Source organism: Molossus molossus, unplaced genomic scaffold (assembly GCF_014108415.1).
Source record: "Molossus molossus isolate mMolMol1 unplaced genomic scaffold, mMolMol1.p scaffold_m16_p_14, whole genome shotgun sequence".
In the NCBI taxonomy this organism is placed as follows: domain Eukaryota; kingdom Metazoa; phylum Chordata; class Mammalia; order Chiroptera; family Molossidae; genus Molossus; species Molossus molossus.
The window spans coordinates 9,310,807-9,330,098 of NW_023425349.1; the positions used below are offsets into that span (position 1 = coordinate 9,310,807).

A 19,292-nucleotide genomic window follows, 5' to 3' on the forward strand; every position below is an offset into this window, starting at 1 on the left:
GCAAGCTCTGCATCTTCTAAGAACTTGCCCAACACTCAGGGATGCTTCCCTCTCTCTGCTCTGGATGTCAACAGTGAGGTTCATTGAATGAGGTGGCCTACAGGAAGGAGCTTCTTACTGCCAGTTTGGTAATGTGAGGACTCCCACCTATTTTTACTGAAAGGGGATACCAACTGCTTTCATTACATACCTGTTCACTGATTTATCCACAAGGGAAGTAATGATGGTGGTGACACCTTCCTTTCAAGCACTTTATTTGTCCTCCTTCCCAATTCTGAGAAAGTATTTTGAGTAGGATTCATTCCCAGTTACTGAGTTCAGAAATGAGAAAAAGTGAATTGCCAGTTTTCCAAAGAGGACAGTCATTAAAAAAAAATTCACCCTGGCTGGTTTGGCTCAGTGGAAGAGCCTCGGCCCACAGACCAATGAGTCACGGGTTCGATTCCGGACAAGGGCAAGTACCTCGGTTGTTGTTTTTCCCCCGGCCCTGGTCGGGGTCGTGCAGGAGGCAACCAGTCGATGTGGCTCTAGCACATCGATGTTTCTCTCTCTCTCCCTTTTTCTCCCTCTCTATCTGAAGATAAATAAAAAAATATCCTCAGGTGAGGATTAAAACAAAACAAAACAAAACAAACAATAGCATCTTTTCCTCACTTGGAATTTATTTTCAACAAGAAACTGAGCACACTCCCCTATACTTTTTCCCCCTAACATCTTAAATGTTACCTCTTCAGAAAGGCCTTTCTTGTCCACCCAATACTCCAAGCTAACACATTGCACTCACTCTGTTCATAACACTGTTTTAAGCCTTTTCCATACATTAACTCTATTAAACCTCAGTATAAGCCTATAAGTTAAGTATTATTCTTTAAAAAAATTTTTTTTCCTTCATTGATTTTAGAGAGAGAGGAAGTGAGAGGGAGAGAGAGATAGAAACATCGATGAGAGAGCCCGGCCAGTGTGGCTCAGTGGTTGAACATCGACCCATGCATGAAGAGGTCGCCAAGGGCATATGCCAGGTTGTGGGCCTCAATCCCCAGTGAGGGGCATGCAGGAAGCAGCCAATCGATGTTCTCTCTCATCGATGTTTCTATCTCTCTCTCCCTCTCCCTTCCTCTCTTTCTCTCTCTCAAAATCAATAAAGAAAAAAATGTTTTAAAAAAAGAAAAGAAACATCGATGAGAGAGAACATCGACTGGTCTGCATGCTCCCTACTAGGGATCTGGCCCACAACCTGGGTATGTGTCCTGACTGGGAATCGAACCGGTGACCTCTTAGTGCATGGGTCAACCCTCAACCACTGAGCCACACCAACCAGGCTAATTTATTATTATTTTTTTATCCTCACCTAAGGACATTTTTGCATTTTTTAAAATCTTCAGATAGAGTGGGAGGGAGAGAGAGGGAGGAAGAGAGAGACAGAAACACCAATGAGGGAGAACATCAATTGGCTGCCTCCTGCATGCCCCCCACTGGGGATTGGGCCCACAACCTGGGCATGTGCCCTGAGTAGGAGTTGAACCGGTGAGTTTTTGGTATATGGGTCGTCACTCAACCACTGAGCCACACCTGCTGGGCTCAATCCTCACCCAAGGATATTTTTCCATTGATTTTCAGACAGGGAGGGAGTGAAGGAGGGAGGGGGAAGAGGAGGAGAGAGAGAGACAGAGAGAGAGAGAAACATCAATCGGTGGTCTCCTGAACAATCCCCAACCAGGGCCGGGTATCAAACTGCAATTGAGGTACATGCCCTTGATAGGAAGTGAACCCAAGACTCTTTGGTTCGAGGGCCAATGCTCTAACTGGTAAGCCTAACTGGCCAAGGCATCTTTTTGGTTGCTGTTGTTAATTTTCACCTGAGGATATTTTCCATTGATTTTTTTTTTCTTAGAGAGAGAGAGAAGAGAAGGAGGGAGAGAGAGAGAAAAACATCAATGTGAGAGACACATCAAATGGCTGCCTCCCAAACAACCCTGACCAGGGCCGGTATCAAACTTGCAACCCAGGTATGTACCTTGACTGAAATCGAACCCGTGATGCATTGGTCTATGGGCTGATGCTCTAACCGCTGAGCCAAACCAGCCAGGGTGGTAAGTATTATTCCTATCGTCTCCATATGAAGTAGGCACTGTTATTACAACCTCCATATTGTAGGTGAGTAAACCGGTGCACAGAAAGGATAAATAAATTTGCCAAAGTTACATGGTAACTAACTTGAACTCTGTCTATCTGATATTCAAGTTTGCGTGCTTTACCTCGACTATATGGCCAACCTAAAGTAGGCCTCTTCTACTCCATTTTTTAACACACAGTACCCCTTCTTTCCTTTTTAAGCACTAATCACACTTTGCATCTAAATGTTTTCTCATTTATATGTTTATTGTTTGTCTCTCTGTCAGACTATAAGTCCCATGAAGGCAGGGATAATAATGATCTCATTCATATCATAGGTATTTTATTTACTTATTTATTTTTATTAATTTTTTAGACAGAGAGGGAGAGAAACATCGATCAGCTGCCTCCTGCACACCCCCCACAACCTGGGCATGTGCCCTGACTGGGAATCTAACTGGGACCTCTCAGTCCATGGGATGATGCTCAATCCACTGAGCCACACCAGCCAGACCATCATAGATATTTTATTTTATTTTTCCCTTTATTGATTTTAAAGAGAGAGGAAGGGAGAGGGAGAGAGAGAGAGAAACATCAATGAGAGAGAACATCAATTTGCTGCCTCCTGCATGCCCCCTACTGGGGATCAGGCCTACAACTTGGGCATGTGTCCTGACTGGGAATCAAACCGGTGACCTCCTGGTACATGGGTTGATGCCCAACCACTGAGCCACATGGGCTGGATCATCATAGATATTTTATAACTATTTGTTGAATGAATGAAAAAATGCATGCTTGTGGACATCATTCATTCTACCACAAACTTTTAAAAATTAATTTTACTTTTAAACAATTTCATACTTACAGAATAGTTGCAAGAATAATACAAAGAACTTCACTCAGAAACCTCATTAAATTTTAGCCAGATGTCCCCAAAATACACTTTATTTTTTTATTGATTTTAGAGAAAGAAAGGGAGAGGGAGAGAGAGTTAGAGACATAGATGGGAGAGAACACTGATTGGCTGCCTCCTGCATGCCCCCCACTGGGGATATGGCCCACAACCTGAGCATGTGCCCTGACCAGGAATTGAACCGGTGACCTCTTGGTGCATGGGTCAACGCTCAACCAGTGAGCCACACCTGCTGGTCCCAAAATACACTTTAGAACAAGAGGATCCAGTGCAGGGCCACTTAAACAACAAACATTTATTGAGAACCTACTACTAATTGGATTATATGTCCCTAACTGGTCTCTCAGCTGCAACCATTGTCTCCTAGTCTCATACAGAACCAGATCCTTCTAAAGTGAGTTAGATCACATTACTCCTCTGCTCATAACCTTGCAATAACTCCCTATTACATTAAAACTAAAAATCAGGGGGAAAAAAGAAAACATGATTTTTTTCTCATCTCCTTTCCTATTCCTCTCACCTTGCTCCAACCACACTAATTTTGTCATTTACAAGATTCCAGATATTCTTTCATCTTAGGGCCTCTGCATCAGCTCTTCCTTATAATTCTCCTCTAGTACCTGCATGGCTAGCCAACCACCCCCCACCTCTTTGTTAGTTCTTTAAAATGCATCATCCCATCTCCCTTATCCTGCTGCCCCCGTCCCCTTATTGCTTTCTAATATACTGTGCAATTATTATGTTCTGTCTCCTCTACTAGACTGTAGCTATGTGTTGAGGCTAGGGATCTTTGTCTGTTTTGTTTGCTGAATATCCCAAGTGCCTACAATTGTACCTGGCACATAGTTGATGTTCAATAAAAGCTGTTGAATGAACCCGAATGTTGAAGCTATACTAGTGCCAGGTCCTGTTCTTGGCACTGAGGGTACAACAAAAACTCCCTGCCCTGGGGGACTCACACTGCGGTATACTTAAACCAGGTAGACCTAAGTTCCAATCTAGACTCCTTCTGCCTATTCCCTTTGAGATTTGGGGCAAGTTACTTAACCCCTCCAAGTCTTTCTTTTCTATCAGCTGTTGTGAGTATTAAACAGAAAAACAGCACTTATATATAATTTAGCATAAGAAACACTTTACTAATTTGTTTCTTTTCCTTCCAGGCTGGAAGACTGGTAGCCTGACATCTCTGCCACAGATTTAGGCAAGGTTTTCACAAGGCCTAGCAAAGGCGCAAGCAGGTTACTATGGCCAGGCTTACCTACTTTTCTTTTAAATCCTTTTTTTTAAAAACCGCACTGAGGTTTTTATTGATTTTAGAGAGCAAGAGGAAGGGGGAGAGAGAGAAACAGAAAGAAACATTGATGTGAGAGACAGAGAGCCATCGGTTGCCTCCCATACATACTCCCACCAGGAGGGATTCAAACCCGCAACCCAGGTATGTGCCCTGACCAGAATGGAACCCGCAACCCTTTGGCTCACGGAATGACGCTCCAACCAGCTAAGTCACTTGGCCAGGACCAGGATTACCTAATTTTTAACTAAAGATATTCGAGTGAGAGAATGATTAAATGGGTCAAAGTGAGAAACCAGGGAATGATTAGGGTTACCTACTTCGTTGCTTTGATCGGAAAAGCCTCAGTAGGTCCCCAGGGATGAAAGTCAAGAGGAAAGAAACAGGAAAAGAGAATTATCTGGCCAATCCTCAAAACTACAAATCCCAGCATTCCCCGCGGCAGACAACTACGGGTCCCAGCAGGTTTCATTGTCTGGACGGAGGGGACCCCTCGGGGCCTGCAGCCCGAGTTCAGCGGGAGAAGGCGTGGGGCGTGTCGAGGCAGCGGGGAGACTCGGGTCAAGCTTTACGCCGCTGCGCAGACGCCTCTCACGGGCCGGACGTGACGTAGGGAGAGTTCCGGCTTCGGCCTCTGCCGCTGCCGCCGCTACTTCAGCCGCCGCCGCCGCCGCCGCCGTCGGGGCTTGTTATTTCTAAAATGGCGCCCCTAGACTTGGACAAGTATGTGGAGATAGCGCGGCTTTGCAAGTACCTGCCGGAGAACGACCTGAAGGTGAGCTGGGTCGGGGTGGGAGTGTTGCTGATGGGGCTCGCCCCTTCCGGCAGTGGGGCGCCTGCCGGCCCGCCCTTCTCTGCGCGGGACCCCCGCCAGCATCTCGTCCCGGCTTGGTGGAGGCCTGACGCGGTGCTAAGCGGCCAGGTTCGATTTGGCGTCGCAAGGAGAGCGAGGGGGGAGCCAGAGTCCCCCGAATGCTGTTCCGGGTCCGTAGCAGGTATCCCGAGGGATGTCGCGGCCTCTGCCCCAGGGTCGCCCCTCTTGGCCTTCGGGCTGGCTCAGGGCTCCGAGCCCTAATAGCTGTGCCAGGAAGACTCCTTTCCCATAACCCATCTCCGGTCTCCCGGAGTCCGGACGGAGCTCCGGCGGGCAGTGCCCTCGAGATGGGGTCACCCCTCCAGAGGTGGTGACAGGAGCGCGGGTGGCCGGCGTCTGACAGATGTCCCCGGCCCCGGGAACGCGGCCTCAGTGCGCTTAGTTCCTGAGGACTGGGCAGACGGGGGGCCGGAGCCGCTGGGTGGAGATGTGCCAACGTCAAGGCTCCGTCTTTCCCTGCCACTCCTCCCAATTGCTTTTCAGGAGTGTTGGTTTTCTTCTGCTTATCCGATGTGAATCCCGTTTTCGTGGACGCTGTTGAGCTAATTTAAGTGGACAAAGCTAATTTAAGTGGATCATTTAGTAGTCCCTCAATGCAAATACTTCTCTCTTCTTTAATTTGTTCCCCCACGATCCCTTCTTAACCCAGGATTGCATTTTCTTGGCTTCCTAATGGAGGTGTTTTTTGTTACTGCCGAGTCCAAGTAACAGTAAATGTATGTGTGGCTAAAGGAGTGAATGTTAAGTCTTTGACAACTCTATTTTTATGCGTTTGTTAAACCGGGCCTGGGGTGTCTAGCAGTGTTAAGCGGTTAGTGCTACTGTCTGTTTTATTCAGTTAACTTCGATTTGCTATGTGGTAAGTGGGTAAACTGTCAGTAGCTTTTGAATTCTTTTTATTCTTTAGGCTGTGGGTTTAAAGCAGTTTATCTTTGTCCATGAGTTTTTTCTCTTAGGGAAGATGTTACAGGTTTTTTCTTTTGCTATCTCTTGGTACAGGAAGTTGATATTTAACGACAGTCAACAAGTATGCAAAATGTTGAAAGCCAAAGGAGCTGTTGTGAATGTAACTTTTGTACTTATAGGTTTATATGTGCTATCTTATAGGGGAGTCATTCTTGTGCATTTCCTTCTTCCTAATAGGAAAATTTAATAAAAATGAGGACAAGGCCAGTATTAGTAGAAATGTAGCTGTCATGCTCTTCTGAGTCCTTTGTGGCTTCTTTCTGCTAGATGCTTTTTTAGGAAACAAAGATACAAGCAACATTGGTTCCCGGTTCATGGAAAACCAGCCAGACATCTTTTGGAAGCATTGTTCATCCAATGGGTGAAGTGGGTTTTTGTATATCAGTGAATTGAGGTGAATTTTTTTCTTTAGCATATGTAAAGCTGATTTAAGCTTTGTGTTTATAATTAGTAAAATATTGTTTATTATGAAAATGTATGTTGATGTTAACTTGAAATTGGATATTGAAATGCTTTGGATAATCAGTTGGATTTTCTTAAGACCTCTTAGTTTGATAAGCATTAGATTTCCTTCCCACCTCAAGGAAATATTAAACCATTTTATTTCCCCTTGCAACACAATTGGACTGTATTCGGAGTGTATCTGTTTCTTGAGAAACTTAAAAAAAATCTTCTGGGAAACCACAGGGGACAATTATGAGTTTTTCTTCTAAGTGGAGACTTTTTTTTGTCTTGGAAATGTTTTTATCAGATTAATTGCTTGTGATTTAATTTGCTCATCTTTGGTGTATTTAAAGAAATTTAATTTTGTTTTTATTTCTTGGCTTGAAGTGCAAACTAAAATTAGGCAGGCCAAGAAAGTATTCCAGGAGCACCTTTTAAAAAAAAAAATTTCTTCTTTATTGATTTTAGAGAGAAAGGAAGGGAGAGAGAGGTAGAAACATCAATGAGAGGGAACATCGATTGACTGCTTCCTGCACGCCCCCCACTGGGGATCGGGCCCACAACCTGGGCAGTGCCCTAACCGGGAATCGAACCCGAGACCTCTTGGTGCATGGGTCAATGCTCAACCACTGAGCCACACCAGCCGGGCTCCAGGAACACCTTTTCAGGGGCTTTAAAACCAAAGTAAGATTCTGTCAGAGGAAGAAAAGTTTAATCATTGGGGCCACTTAATGATCATATGGAAAAGATTTGTTCTGGTAGAAAAGACAGAAATTCACTGTGTTTAAACTGACTAGAAGTTGGAGGTACTAAATAAAATAATAAGTGCATAGGGTATCCTAGATCTAATCATGATTTCTCTATACCTAAATTGGAAGTGGTTAAATCACTAGTACTGGATCAAATCTATATGACTGTTTTGAAGGAATAAGGATGAAATTAAAAAGTGAGTGGACCAAAGTACAACCTTTCTTGAAAAAAAGGTCATGTGATTCTCATCCACAATAAAAATTTCAAAACGATCATAGAAGATACAGATTCTATATCTGGCTAAGGGGAAGAATGAATGATAAAAGGCAGGTTTATTGAATATTTAAACTTAAGTATTTAGGCTGGTGATGGGAAGATTGTCTGATCTCTTAGATGGTTCTTAAAGGTGACATGTAAGCAAAGAAATTGTACATTGAGTTGGCGTTCAGTTTTTTACTGAGGAACTGAAGACAGTTACCATGGTAGGGGTTGGGAGAAGTAGTATCTATCTCAGAGATGCAACACAAAGAATTGTGTAATTCCATAGTAACTACTTTTATGGATTAATATTAATGTAATCTTTGTGGAACTCACTTTTATGTTTAGTCTGAGCCATCCCTGAGTTTTTTTTTTGTTTGTTTGTTTTTTTGGTGGTACGTGCCCCTAGCAGAAACTGAACCCGGGACTCTCTGGTCCGCAGGCTGACGCTCAACCGCTAAGCCAAACTGGCCAGGGCCATCCCTGAGTTTTTTGTATAAGGCTACCGGCTCTGCAAAGTTGTACCTTTGTCTGAAATGTCTCCGTAAAGCTTCAAAGAATTTTCTCTTGCTTTTTTCCGATATTTGGTGAACAACCTTTCGTGCCTTCTCATTCAGCCTCTATCTCATTTTATAGATTGTTGTCATATATTGTAGTCTTTTTTAATCCTCACCCAAGGATATTTTTCCATTTATCTTCAGATAGAGTTGGAGGGAGGGAGGGGGAGACAGAGGGGAGGGGGAGAGAAAAAAAGGAGACAGAGGCAAACATCAATGTGAGAGTCACACATTGATTAATTGCCTCCCACAGGATTCCTGACCAGGGTTGGGGACGGAACCGAAAGCTAGGTAAGTGACCTTGACCGGAATCGAACCTGTGACTCTTTGGTCTGCAGGCTTATGCTCTAACCACTGAGCCAAACCGGCCAGGGTATAGATTGTAGTCTTTATCCTTCCATACATACTTGTCAATCACCATATTGCCTGTCTTATTGATCATTCTACTTACCTGAGTTGTTTGGTTTTGCATTGTGTCTTTCTTCAGGTAATGCAAGGAAAATTGAACTAGTACAGGACTTAGGCAACACCATGGGGCCAGAAGAGTGTTTTCAAAACTTTCTGATAATTCCTTGCATTTTCTTTGTCTCTTTGGCCACAGAATCACATTTCTTCTGTGTAATCTGAAAATAGTCTGTAACAGTGCTGTCCAGTAGAAATGCTCAGAAATGTGAGCCACAAAATAAATTTTTTTTTATCATCTTCACCCTAGGACATTTTTCCATTTTTTGTTCAGGTAGAGTGGGAGGGAGAGAGAGGAACAGAGAGAGAGAGAAACATCGATGTGAAAGGGACACATCGAGTGGTTGCCACCCGCATGACCAACCAGGGCCGGGGACAAACCGCAACCGATGTACGTGCCCTTAGCGGGAACTGAACCCGGGTCTCTCCGGACCACAGGCCGATGCTCTAACCGCTGAGCCAAACTGGCCAGGGCCATAAAATACATTTTTAAAAAAGTAAAAAAGAAACAGGTGAAATTAATTTCCATAATATTTAACTTAATTTCAATATGTAACTAATATAAGATTATTAATGTAATATTTTTCCTTTTTTGTACTAAGTCTATGAAATATAGTGCATATTTTACATTTAGAACAAATCCCAGTTCAGACCAGTTACATTTCACGTGCTCAGTAGGTAGGTACATGTGGTTGTAGGTATTGAATGGGATAGTGCACACCTCTAATAACTCCCTAGCTCATTTCCTAGAATTGCGGAGCTGAGAGAGAATCAGTTCATCTAGTTCTGTACCCTTCTCATTTTACTGAGGGGGAATTCAGCTTTATAGAGTTTATGATTTGCCTGAAGGTGTCCAGCTGATCTATGAATTAGGTTGGAAAACCTCCTTGTGCAGAGCTCTTTTAAATACAGTTAATAGCCTTCATCACCCTTTTTTTTTAAATCTTCCTTTCTAAGCACATTGGACTGCTGTTTTCTGACAACATGCCCTGTACTTCCTTACTTTTTAGTCTATTTCTGTCACCTATTTATTTATTTAATGTTTTTAAATTGCTTTTTAAGAGAAAGAGAGTGAGGGAGAGGAGGATAGAAACATCAATCGGCTGCCTCCTGCGTGCCCCCTACTGGGGATCGAGCCTGCAACCTGTGCCCTGACCAAGAATCGAACTAGGACCTCTCAGTCCATGGGACGACACTCAATCCACTGAGCTGCACCAGTCAGGCTCTGTTACCTATTTAATGTGTACATAGCACAAATATTAAATTATTTAATACTCTGTGAGTTGGGTACTAACATTTGCCCTGTTTCATAAACAAGTAACTGAAGCACAGTCAGATCAAGTAACTTTCCAAAGTCATATAGCTAGTAAGTAAGTGGAGGAGCTGGGATTCAAATCTAGGCAAGACTGCTCCAGTGTTCATGTCCCTAACTACCACCTATGCTTCCTCTATGCAATACCTACCCTCCATGCTTTTTGAGCTTTAGCTCATAAGCCATTTTTTCCATGTAGGACTCCTGGAATTACTAGCAATGATTAGAATTTACATAGCTACTTATAGTTTTCTGAGCACCTTTGTGTCCATTCTGTCATTTACACAATCCTTGTGATAGGCTGAGTAGATATCAAAGCCAGAGGAATTGATGATATTTAAGTGATTTTTGCCTTAGTGAGTCAGCAGAGTACATGCCTGAATTTATTTGCTATTAAAAATTCCCATTCTTGCCCTGGCCAGTTTGGCTCAGCGGTTAGAGCGTCGGCCCGCGGTCTGGAGAGACCCGGGTTTGGTTTCCGCTAAGGGCACGTACTTCGGTTGCAGTTTGTCCCCGGCCCTGGTTAGTCGTGCGGGTGGCAGCCACTCGATGTGTCCCTTCACGTCGATGTTTCTCTCTTTCTCTCCCTTCCTCTCTCTCCCTCCCACTCTATCTGTACAAAAAATGGAAAAATATCCTCGGGTGAGGATAAAAAAAAAAAAAAAATTCCCATTCTTGCCCTAGCCAGTTTGGCTCAGCCGTTAGAGTGTGGGCCCATGGACCAATGTGTCCCGGGTTCGATTCCGGTCAAGGGCACATGCCTCAGTTATGGTTCATCCTTGGCCCTGGTTGGGGTCTTGCGGGAGGCAACCAGTCGATGTGTCTCTCTCACATCCATGTTTCTCTTTCTTTCCCTCTCTTCCTCTTTCTCCCTCCCACTCTAGCTGAACAAAAAAATTGAAAAATATCCTCAGGTGAGGATTAAAAAAAAAATCCCATTCTTGCCCTGGCTTGTTTGGCTCAGGGGTTACAGCGTTGGTGTGTGGACCGAAGGGTCTCAGATTTGATTCCTGGTCAAGGGAATGTATCTGGGTTGCAGGTTCCATCCCCAGCCCTGGTCAGGGGCCTGCGGGAAGCAATCAATTAATGTATCTCTTCCACATTGATGTCTCTCCACCCCTCCCCTGCTTCCACTCTCTCTAAATATCAATGGAAAAATATCCTCGGGTGAGGATTAACAGAAAAAAAGTAAAAAAAACCCAAACAAACCAAAAATTTCCCATTCTTTCTTTTCTATACTAACCTTTTCCCTATAGCACTTTTACTCCATTATACCACTTACGGTATTCCGTCTTATATGATAGTAAATGTGTCAATTTCTGCCGTTGGAATACAAGCTTCTCGAGGACCAGAGTCATATCCTATTTATTGTATTCTCCACAGTTTTAGAACACTGCCTTGTATGTGACAGTCAGTTGAGATTTGTTGAATCCAACTGTATACTGCATTACAACAAACATTTCTTTAAATGTTTCCTGTGTCAAGTACTGTTCCCTGTGGGTGCTAGAGGTAGAATCCCATACTTGTCTCTGCCTTTGAAGGACTCTCAGTATAGAAAGGGAGATATGAGAAGTAGACAAATGATCATTGCATGGTGTGATGGGGGCTAAAATAGAGTGCTGTCTGGGATATTGGGAAACATGGACGTGGCATTCTCAATGCAGAGATGGTTTCACAAAGGAGGAGCAATGAGAAGATGAGCAGAGTTTGTTCAGGTCAACAAAATAGGGAGGAAAGAACATGCAAGCAGAGTAAATACCATGGCCATGGTGTAGCTTAATCTGAAAGAAAGAACATGGTTGATTTGGGGAATCTGAGGCAGTTGGTATGCCTAGAAGTGGTGCTGGGAAGACAGGCAGAGGACAGATTATGGCAAACTAGGCTGATACACTTAGATTTTTATCTTTTAGGTAGTACATGATTAAACACTTAGAAATGTTTTTATATTTTAGGGGAAAACATCATACTGTGACATTTTGATACTGTTTAAAATGTGACTAAAAAAAAAGGTTGATTCAAAGAAAACTATTACAGGAATACACTGTTGTATGTGGTAGGAGTATGACAAAATCATGATGATGGTATCTGAATGTATTTTGGGAAACACTGACATAAACAGAGGAGTGCCCTTGAGAGGTTTTAAAGGAAGTGATGGTAGGTTTTAGAAATATTATGGCAACATTGTGGATCATGAATTGGAATGCGGCAAGAATGTCATAGAAGCAATAGACCAGGTGACATGAGAACATGACGTATAATAGGACCTGTTGACAGAGTAGGTCTAGGTGATGAGGGAGAGGGAAGAGTACAGTGTAATCTCTTAGTTTCTGATATGGATTATTTAGTTAGTATGATAACTAGGTTAAGGAATGCAAGGTTTGGTTTGGGCATACTGGATTTGACATGTGGCCAAGTCAAGACAGAGATAGAGATATTCAGAAGACTTGGATACACAGGTTGGTTAGTTAACAAACACTTATTGCTTGCCATGTGTGCTCCAGGCACTCTCTGTTCTAGTAGTATTAAACTCAGGAGAAAGGTCTAGATGAGTAGTTCTCAACTGGGGGTCATTTTGCACTCAAGAGGATATTTGACAATGTCTGGAGACATTTTTGTTTGTCACAGCTGGAGGAAGGGAGGTTATTGTAGGTAGGTATCTAATGGATGTAGAAGTCAGAGATTTTGCTGAACATCCTATACCGCACTGGACAGAAGCCCCCCACAAAAATAATTATCAGTAGTAGTGCTGTGGTTGAGAAGTTAAAACCCAGTGTAATTGAGGGACAAGAGGGAACGGGACAGGAGCAAAGAATAGAATGGAACCATGAATGAGTATCTTTTTTCTTTTTTTAATCCTCACCTGAGGATATTTTTTTATTTATTTTCAAACAGAGTGGGAAGGAGAAATAGAGAAACATGGATGTGAGAGAGACACAACGACTGGTTGCCTCCCGCATGACCTGACCAGGGCCGGGGACCGAACTGCAAGCGAGGTACGTGCCCTTGACTGGAATTGAACCCGTGACTCTTTGGTCCACGTACCAACACTAACCGCTGAGCCAAACTGGCCAGGGCCATGAATGAGTATCTTAAGGAAAGGGTAGACAAGGGAAACAGGGTATCCTAAGAATGGGGACCATGAACTCGTACTTGTTCAGAGATTAGGAGTTAATTGGGCACCATGGGGAGAAATGGGTAGAGTTTGCCCTAAATTTGGGATAAGATTAAGAATCTTGCCTTAGTGCCTGTCTTGGAGCAGTAAGAGTAACCACACTTCTATAAACCAAGCAGCGGAACAAAGCTGTGAAGGGCTTTGGAGGGGCTTCTCCCATGGCAAGGCTGGGCTCTGTGAGGCCACTGTATGTATAGATGGCTGACATATGTACAGTTTGTACTGAGATTTCATAGACTTGGTCTTTTTTTTTTTTTTTTAATCCTCACCTGAGGATATTTTTCCATTAATTTTTAGATAGAGCGGGGGAGGAGGGTAGAGAGAGAGAGAGAGAGAGAGAGAGAGAGAGAAGCATCAATGTGAGAAAGACTCCCTGACTGGGCTAGGGATGGAACCTGCAACCCAGGTACATGCCCTTGACTGGGAATTGAACTTGCAACCCTTTGGTCCATGGGCTGAGCCAAACTGGCCAGGGCTTCATAGACTTCTTATTTTTGTGTTTGCTTGATATGAGACTTGTAAGCTATTGCTGAACTGGAGAGATGAGAGGCAATGGCTTTGGAGACGTAACTAAATCCTCAGTTAGGACTGCAGAAGTGACAGTTACAGGAGTCAGCTGTTACTTTACTCAGTATGCCTGGCCTAAGGTTCAAGATGCTGTCTCAGTAGTTGACATGTGTATTCCAGACATTTACTGGCCTTTGAGATTGTCAGGGTTTCACAGTGATGTTCTTTACAGCCTACTGTTAATTTCAGGTCAGTACTGGGGGTATGGACCAGTCTCCTTGCAATTGAGGAGGCATTATGGGCTAGGAGAGCCAGTCATGTGTGAGTGCCAATTCTGGCACATTTCAAATATGGGAACCATGGAGAGTCCCTCAGGAATCTGTGCTGTGATTAGTTTAAAATGTTAATTAAATGATAACTCATTTTGTTCCGAAAGGATACAGAGTGGTTTACAAAGATGCATGCAACACAGCAAGATAAATTATATTCAGAATAAGTAAGAAAAATGAGGCAGAGATAATAAAAATAGGAAACCAAGATAAAGCCAACAGTAAAAGTAAAATATATATGTAAAATAAAAGCTGGGATGATTATCTTCCTTCTTTGAAATTAGGTCCTAAGCTTTCTAGGAGCCTACTGAAAGATGGGAAATGATCAGTTAGAAAATTCATATAGTCTTGAAGATGATAAAAATAAGCTTCTCTGGGAAATCACATTTATCCTTGATAGAAGCATTCTTTCCCTGGGTCTTCCTTGAAGGCAGCTGTTTAATCACAGCATCCTATGTACCCTGTTTATAGTGTGCAGTGACAAGATCTATAGAAGCCTGTTTCCTACCATGTCCCTCACTACAGGTTGATGGCATGACAGTAAAGTGTAATTTGGGAAAAAGCAAGTGGGAAAGGAGGGCAGGATAATGCAGGGTGAGGACAGGCCTCTTTATTGGTTGGTTGGTTGATTGATTTTAGAGAGAGATAGAAACATTGATAAAAGAGAACATCGATTAACCACCTCCTGCATGCCTCCTACTGGGGATCTGGCCCACAAACTGGGCATATGCCCTGACTGGGAATCGAACTGGCAACCTCTTGGTGCAACCTCAACCACTGAGCCACACCGGGCAGGACAGGCCTCTTTAAAGGATGCCTGGCTGGTGTGGGTCACTGGTTGAGCGTCAACCCATGCACCAAGAGGTCGCCAGTTTGATTCTCGGTCAAGGCACATGCCCAGGTTTTGGGCCAGATCCCCAGTGGTGGGCATGCAAGAGGCAGCCAGTTGATAGTCTCTCTCATCAATGTTTCTATCTCTCTCTCCTTCTCCCTTCCTCTTTCTAAAATCAATAAAGAAAAAATACATATATTTAAGGACAACCTGACTTACTTCAGGGTGGAGTTTATAATAGGTTTGTTTGGGTAACATTTTAATAATTGACATTTATTTTTTGTTTTTGTTGTTCAGGTAGATTGGGAGGGAAAGAGAGGAAGAGAGAGAGAAACATCTATGTGAAAGGGACACATCGAGTGGCTGCCACTCGCACGACCCAACCAGGGCTGGGGACAAACTGCAACCGAGGTACATGCCCTTAGTGGGAACTGAACCCGGGTCTCTTGGGACCGCAGACTGACACTCTAACGCTGAACCAAACTGGCCAGGGCTAATAATTGACCTTTAAAAAGGTGTAAACAGTGGAGCCCTCAAATTTACCACTAACCAACATTTTTTTTTGAGAGTGAGCATATAGAAAGATCAACATTGTAGGAAACAGAACTTTGCTCTCTTAGAGATGCATTGTAGAATGAAGAGTGAGAGGTGAGCTTATTTGGTGGCTTGTGTCAGAGGATATGTTGGGGGGAACATTTAAATTACATTCATGGTATGGGCTCTGACCTTCACTGATGGAAGTTAGGACTCTTTTTATTTATTATTTATTTTTTATCCTCACCCAAGGACATTTTTCCATTTTTTTTTGTCAGATAAAGTGGGAGGGAGAGAGAGAAACATCAGCCTGAAAGGGCCACATTGAGTGGCTGCCACCCACACGACCCAACCAGGGCTGGGGACAAACTGCAACCGAGGTACGCGCCCTTAGCGGGAACCGAACCCAGGTCTTTCTGGACTGCAGACCGAGGCTCTAACCGCTGAGCCAAACCAGCCAGAGCAGAAAAAGAAAATTTAAAGCATTAATTGCTACTCTGTGAAGCTAACCTAAAAAGAATAGTGCTCTTGCTTCTTGCAAGATGAGGAGAAAGAAGGTGGTAATGAAAGACTATTAAAAAATACAGGCCAGCCCTGGCCAGTTTGGCTCAGCGGTTAGAGTGTCGGCCTGCGTTCCAGAGAGACCTGGGTTCGGTTCCTGCTAAGGGCGCGTCCCTCGGTTGCAGTTTGTCCCCGGCCCTGGGTGGGTCGTGCAGGTGGCAGCCACTCGATGTGTTCCTTTCACATCGATGTTTTTCTTTCTCTCTCTGTTCCTCTCTCTCCCTCCCACTCTACGTGAACAAAAAATGAAAAAATATCCTCGGGTGAGGATTAAAAAAAAAAAAATCACCATTGTATCAATAAAGAAATAAAATTAAAAAGAAAAAAAACTAACCTTTGATGATTCTGGGATTATGTTTATGGTAATTAGCTCCCGAAGTTTACAACCTACTATTTGCATTTTTTAAAACCCTACCTCACGCACTTTCATGTAGCTTAAGGTTAGTTCCAAAGAACAAATATGCCATGTTTGGCCTGTATTTTTTTTTTTTTTTTTAATCCTCACTCGAGGACACTTCTCCATTTTGTTCAGACAGAGTGAGAGGGAGAGAGAGGAAGAGAGAGAGAGAGAAACATCGATGTGAAAGGGACACATCGAGTGGCTACCACCCACACGACCAACCAGGGCCAGGGACAAACTGCAACCGAGGTACACGCCCTTAACGGGAACCGAACCCGGGTCTCTCTGGAACGCAGGCCGACACTCTAACCGCTGAGCCAAACTGGCCAGGGCTCAAAGGGCAGTTTTCTTTCCTATCAAACCATATAAGTATTAGTTCTTGTCTTTTTGTCATGTGAGCCTTAGTTTAATATTGTAGTAAAAGGTTGCATTTTATCTTTTCTTACAGCGGCTATGTGACTACGTTTGTGACCTCCTCTTGGAAGAGTCAAATGTTCAGCCAGTATCAACACCAGTAACAGTGTGTGGAGACATACACGGACAGGTAAATTTTCATAAGCAAAGTTTTAGCTCTGTACTGTCCATAGTACATGTGTGTTTCTGCTTGTGCTGCAAAAAACAACAGCTGGTGGTTGGCTAGTTTACCTCAGTCTGTGTGACAGGATTCCTGGTTACTATTACAGTGAATAAAAGCAGTGGTGAAATTATTCATGGAGTTTGTTGAAATTATACCTGCAAAGCAAACAGAATGCACCACTATTGTTTTGTGGGAAGGGGGAGATATAAAATACAAATGTGGACTGCTCATAGTTATTATGATTAATAGGAGATGTTTTGGTTCTAGGCACTAATTTCCTATTCATTCTATTGTCATATTTTGTTGAAAATTTATCATTTTCATAGTGGTAATGAGAATAGCAAAGGTTCAGAATGAAGATTGTGTGATTTCACAGCACGTCACTGCTAGAATGGGATAAGAGAGGTTTAATTCATTTATTTTTTCATCTGCTGGGTTTTTGTTTTTTTGTTTTTAACAGTTTCAAGGCAGGAGGAGGCACATGTCATCTTTAGACTTTTTTTATCCTCACCTTAGGACATTTTTGCATTTATCTTCAGTTAGAGAGGGAGGAAGAGCGAGAGAGGAAAACATCGATGTGAAAGGGACACATCAACTGGTTACCACCCACACAACCCCAACTGGAGGCGGCGAGAAACTGCAACCGCGATACGTGCCCTTAGCGGGAATCGAACCCAGGACTCTCTGGTCCACAGGCCAGCACTCTAACCGCTGAGCCATACTCGCCAGTGTGTCTTTAGACTCTTAAATATGTTTTTTTTTTTTTTTTAATTGATTCTTTTAGAGAGGAAGGGAGAGAGAGAGAAACATCAATGTGAAAGAGAAATATTGATTGGCTGCCTCCTGCACACTCCCCACTGGGGATGGAACCAGAAACCTGGGCATGTGCCCTGACTGGGAATTGAACCTGGACCTCTCAGTCCATGGGACAACACTCAGTCCTCTGAGCCACACCAGCCAGGCAGTCTTTAGACTATTTATTTGAGTTCTCACTTGAAGACACTTTTCCATATATCTTCAGATAGAGTGGGAGGGGCAAGGAGAGAGAGAAAGAGAGAGAAACATTGATATGAGAGAGGCATGTCGACCGGTTGCCTCCTGCACCACCCTGACCAGGGCCAGGCACTGAACTGCAAATGAGGGAACCCAAGACTCTTTGGTCTGTAGTCCCACACTGAACCGCTGAGCCAAACCGGCCAGGGCAATCTTTATTTATTTTTTAATTTTTATTTTTTTAAACTTAACTTTATTGTTGAATGTATTACAGATGTTCCTCATTTTTCTCCCATTGACCCCCTCCTCCCCCCTCCTGCCTCCCTCCTGCCTTTCCCCACACTGTTGTTTGTGTCCATTGGTTATGCTAAGTGCATAAAAGTTCTTTGGTTTATTTCTTCCCACCTTGCAATCCCCCTTCCCTTTGAGGTTTATCAGTCTAGCAATCAATTTGTACTTCTTAATCCCTTCACCTTTTTCACCCATTCCCCCAACCCTCCTCCCATCTGGCAACCAACAAAATGTTCTCTGTATCTATGAGAATATTTCTCTTCTGCCTGTTCATTTTGTTTATAGATTCAATTGTCAATAGATATGTATTCATTGCCATTTTGTTTGTTCATATTTTTTCTTTTTCTTCAAGAAGACCCTTCAACATTTCATATAAAAATGGTTTGGTGGTTATGAACTCCTTTAGCTTTTTCTTGTCTGGGAAACTCTTTATATGGCCATCGATTCTAAATGACAATTTTGCAGGATAGAGTAATCTTGGTTGTAGGTTCTTGCTTTTCATCACTCTGAATATTTCTTGCCACTCCCTCCTGGCCTGCAAAATTTCTTTTGAGAAGTCAGCTGATAGTCTTATGGGGGCCCCCTTGTAGGTAACTTACTGCTTTTCTCTTGCTGCTTTTAAGATTCTCTCTTTGTCTTGAACCGTTTGCATTTTGATGATGTGTCTTGGTGTGGGCCTCTTGGGGTTCATCTTGTTTGGGACTGTTTGTGTTTCCGGGACTTATATGTCTGTTTCGTTCACCAAGTTAGGGAATTTTTCTGCCATTATTGTTACAAATAGGTTTTCGATTTTTTGTTCTCTCTCTTCTCCTTCTGACACCCCCAAGATGTGAATGTTGGCACTCTTGAAGTTGTCCCAGAGGCTTCTTACACTCTCCTCATTTTTTTGGAGTATTTTTTCTTTTTGCTGTTCTGGTTGGGTGTTTTTTGCTTTCTTATATACCAAATCAATGGTTTGCTTCTTGGCTTTACCTACTGTACTACTGAATCTGTTTATATTATTCTTTATTTCAGTTAGTGCCTCCTTCATTTCTAACTGGTCCTTTTTTATGCTCTTGAGGCCTTCACTAAGTTCGCTGAGGTTCTCGCTAAGTTCATTGAGGTTTGCTAAGTTCATTGAGGGTCTTATAAGGATGCTTATAAGCATATAAGCAGTG

The 19,292-nt window shown here is 43.1% G+C and overlaps 1 protein-coding gene across 1 annotated transcript in view; it reads left to right on the forward strand.

Moving 5' to 3' along the window:
* Positions 1-4,939: 4,939 nt before the first annotated feature.
* Positions 4,940-19,292, forward strand: part of PPP6C (protein phosphatase 6 catalytic subunit) — a 28,546-nt gene continuing 14,193 nt past the window's right edge. Inside the window, exons 1-2 of the mRNA XM_036261267.1 lie at positions 4,940-5,091; positions 16,723-16,818. Coding sequence (XP_036117160.1) covers positions 5,017-5,091; positions 16,723-16,818 — 171 coding nt within the window. The 5' untranslated portion in view covers positions 4,940-5,016. The remainder of the gene's footprint in view (positions 5,092-16,722; positions 16,819-19,292) is intronic.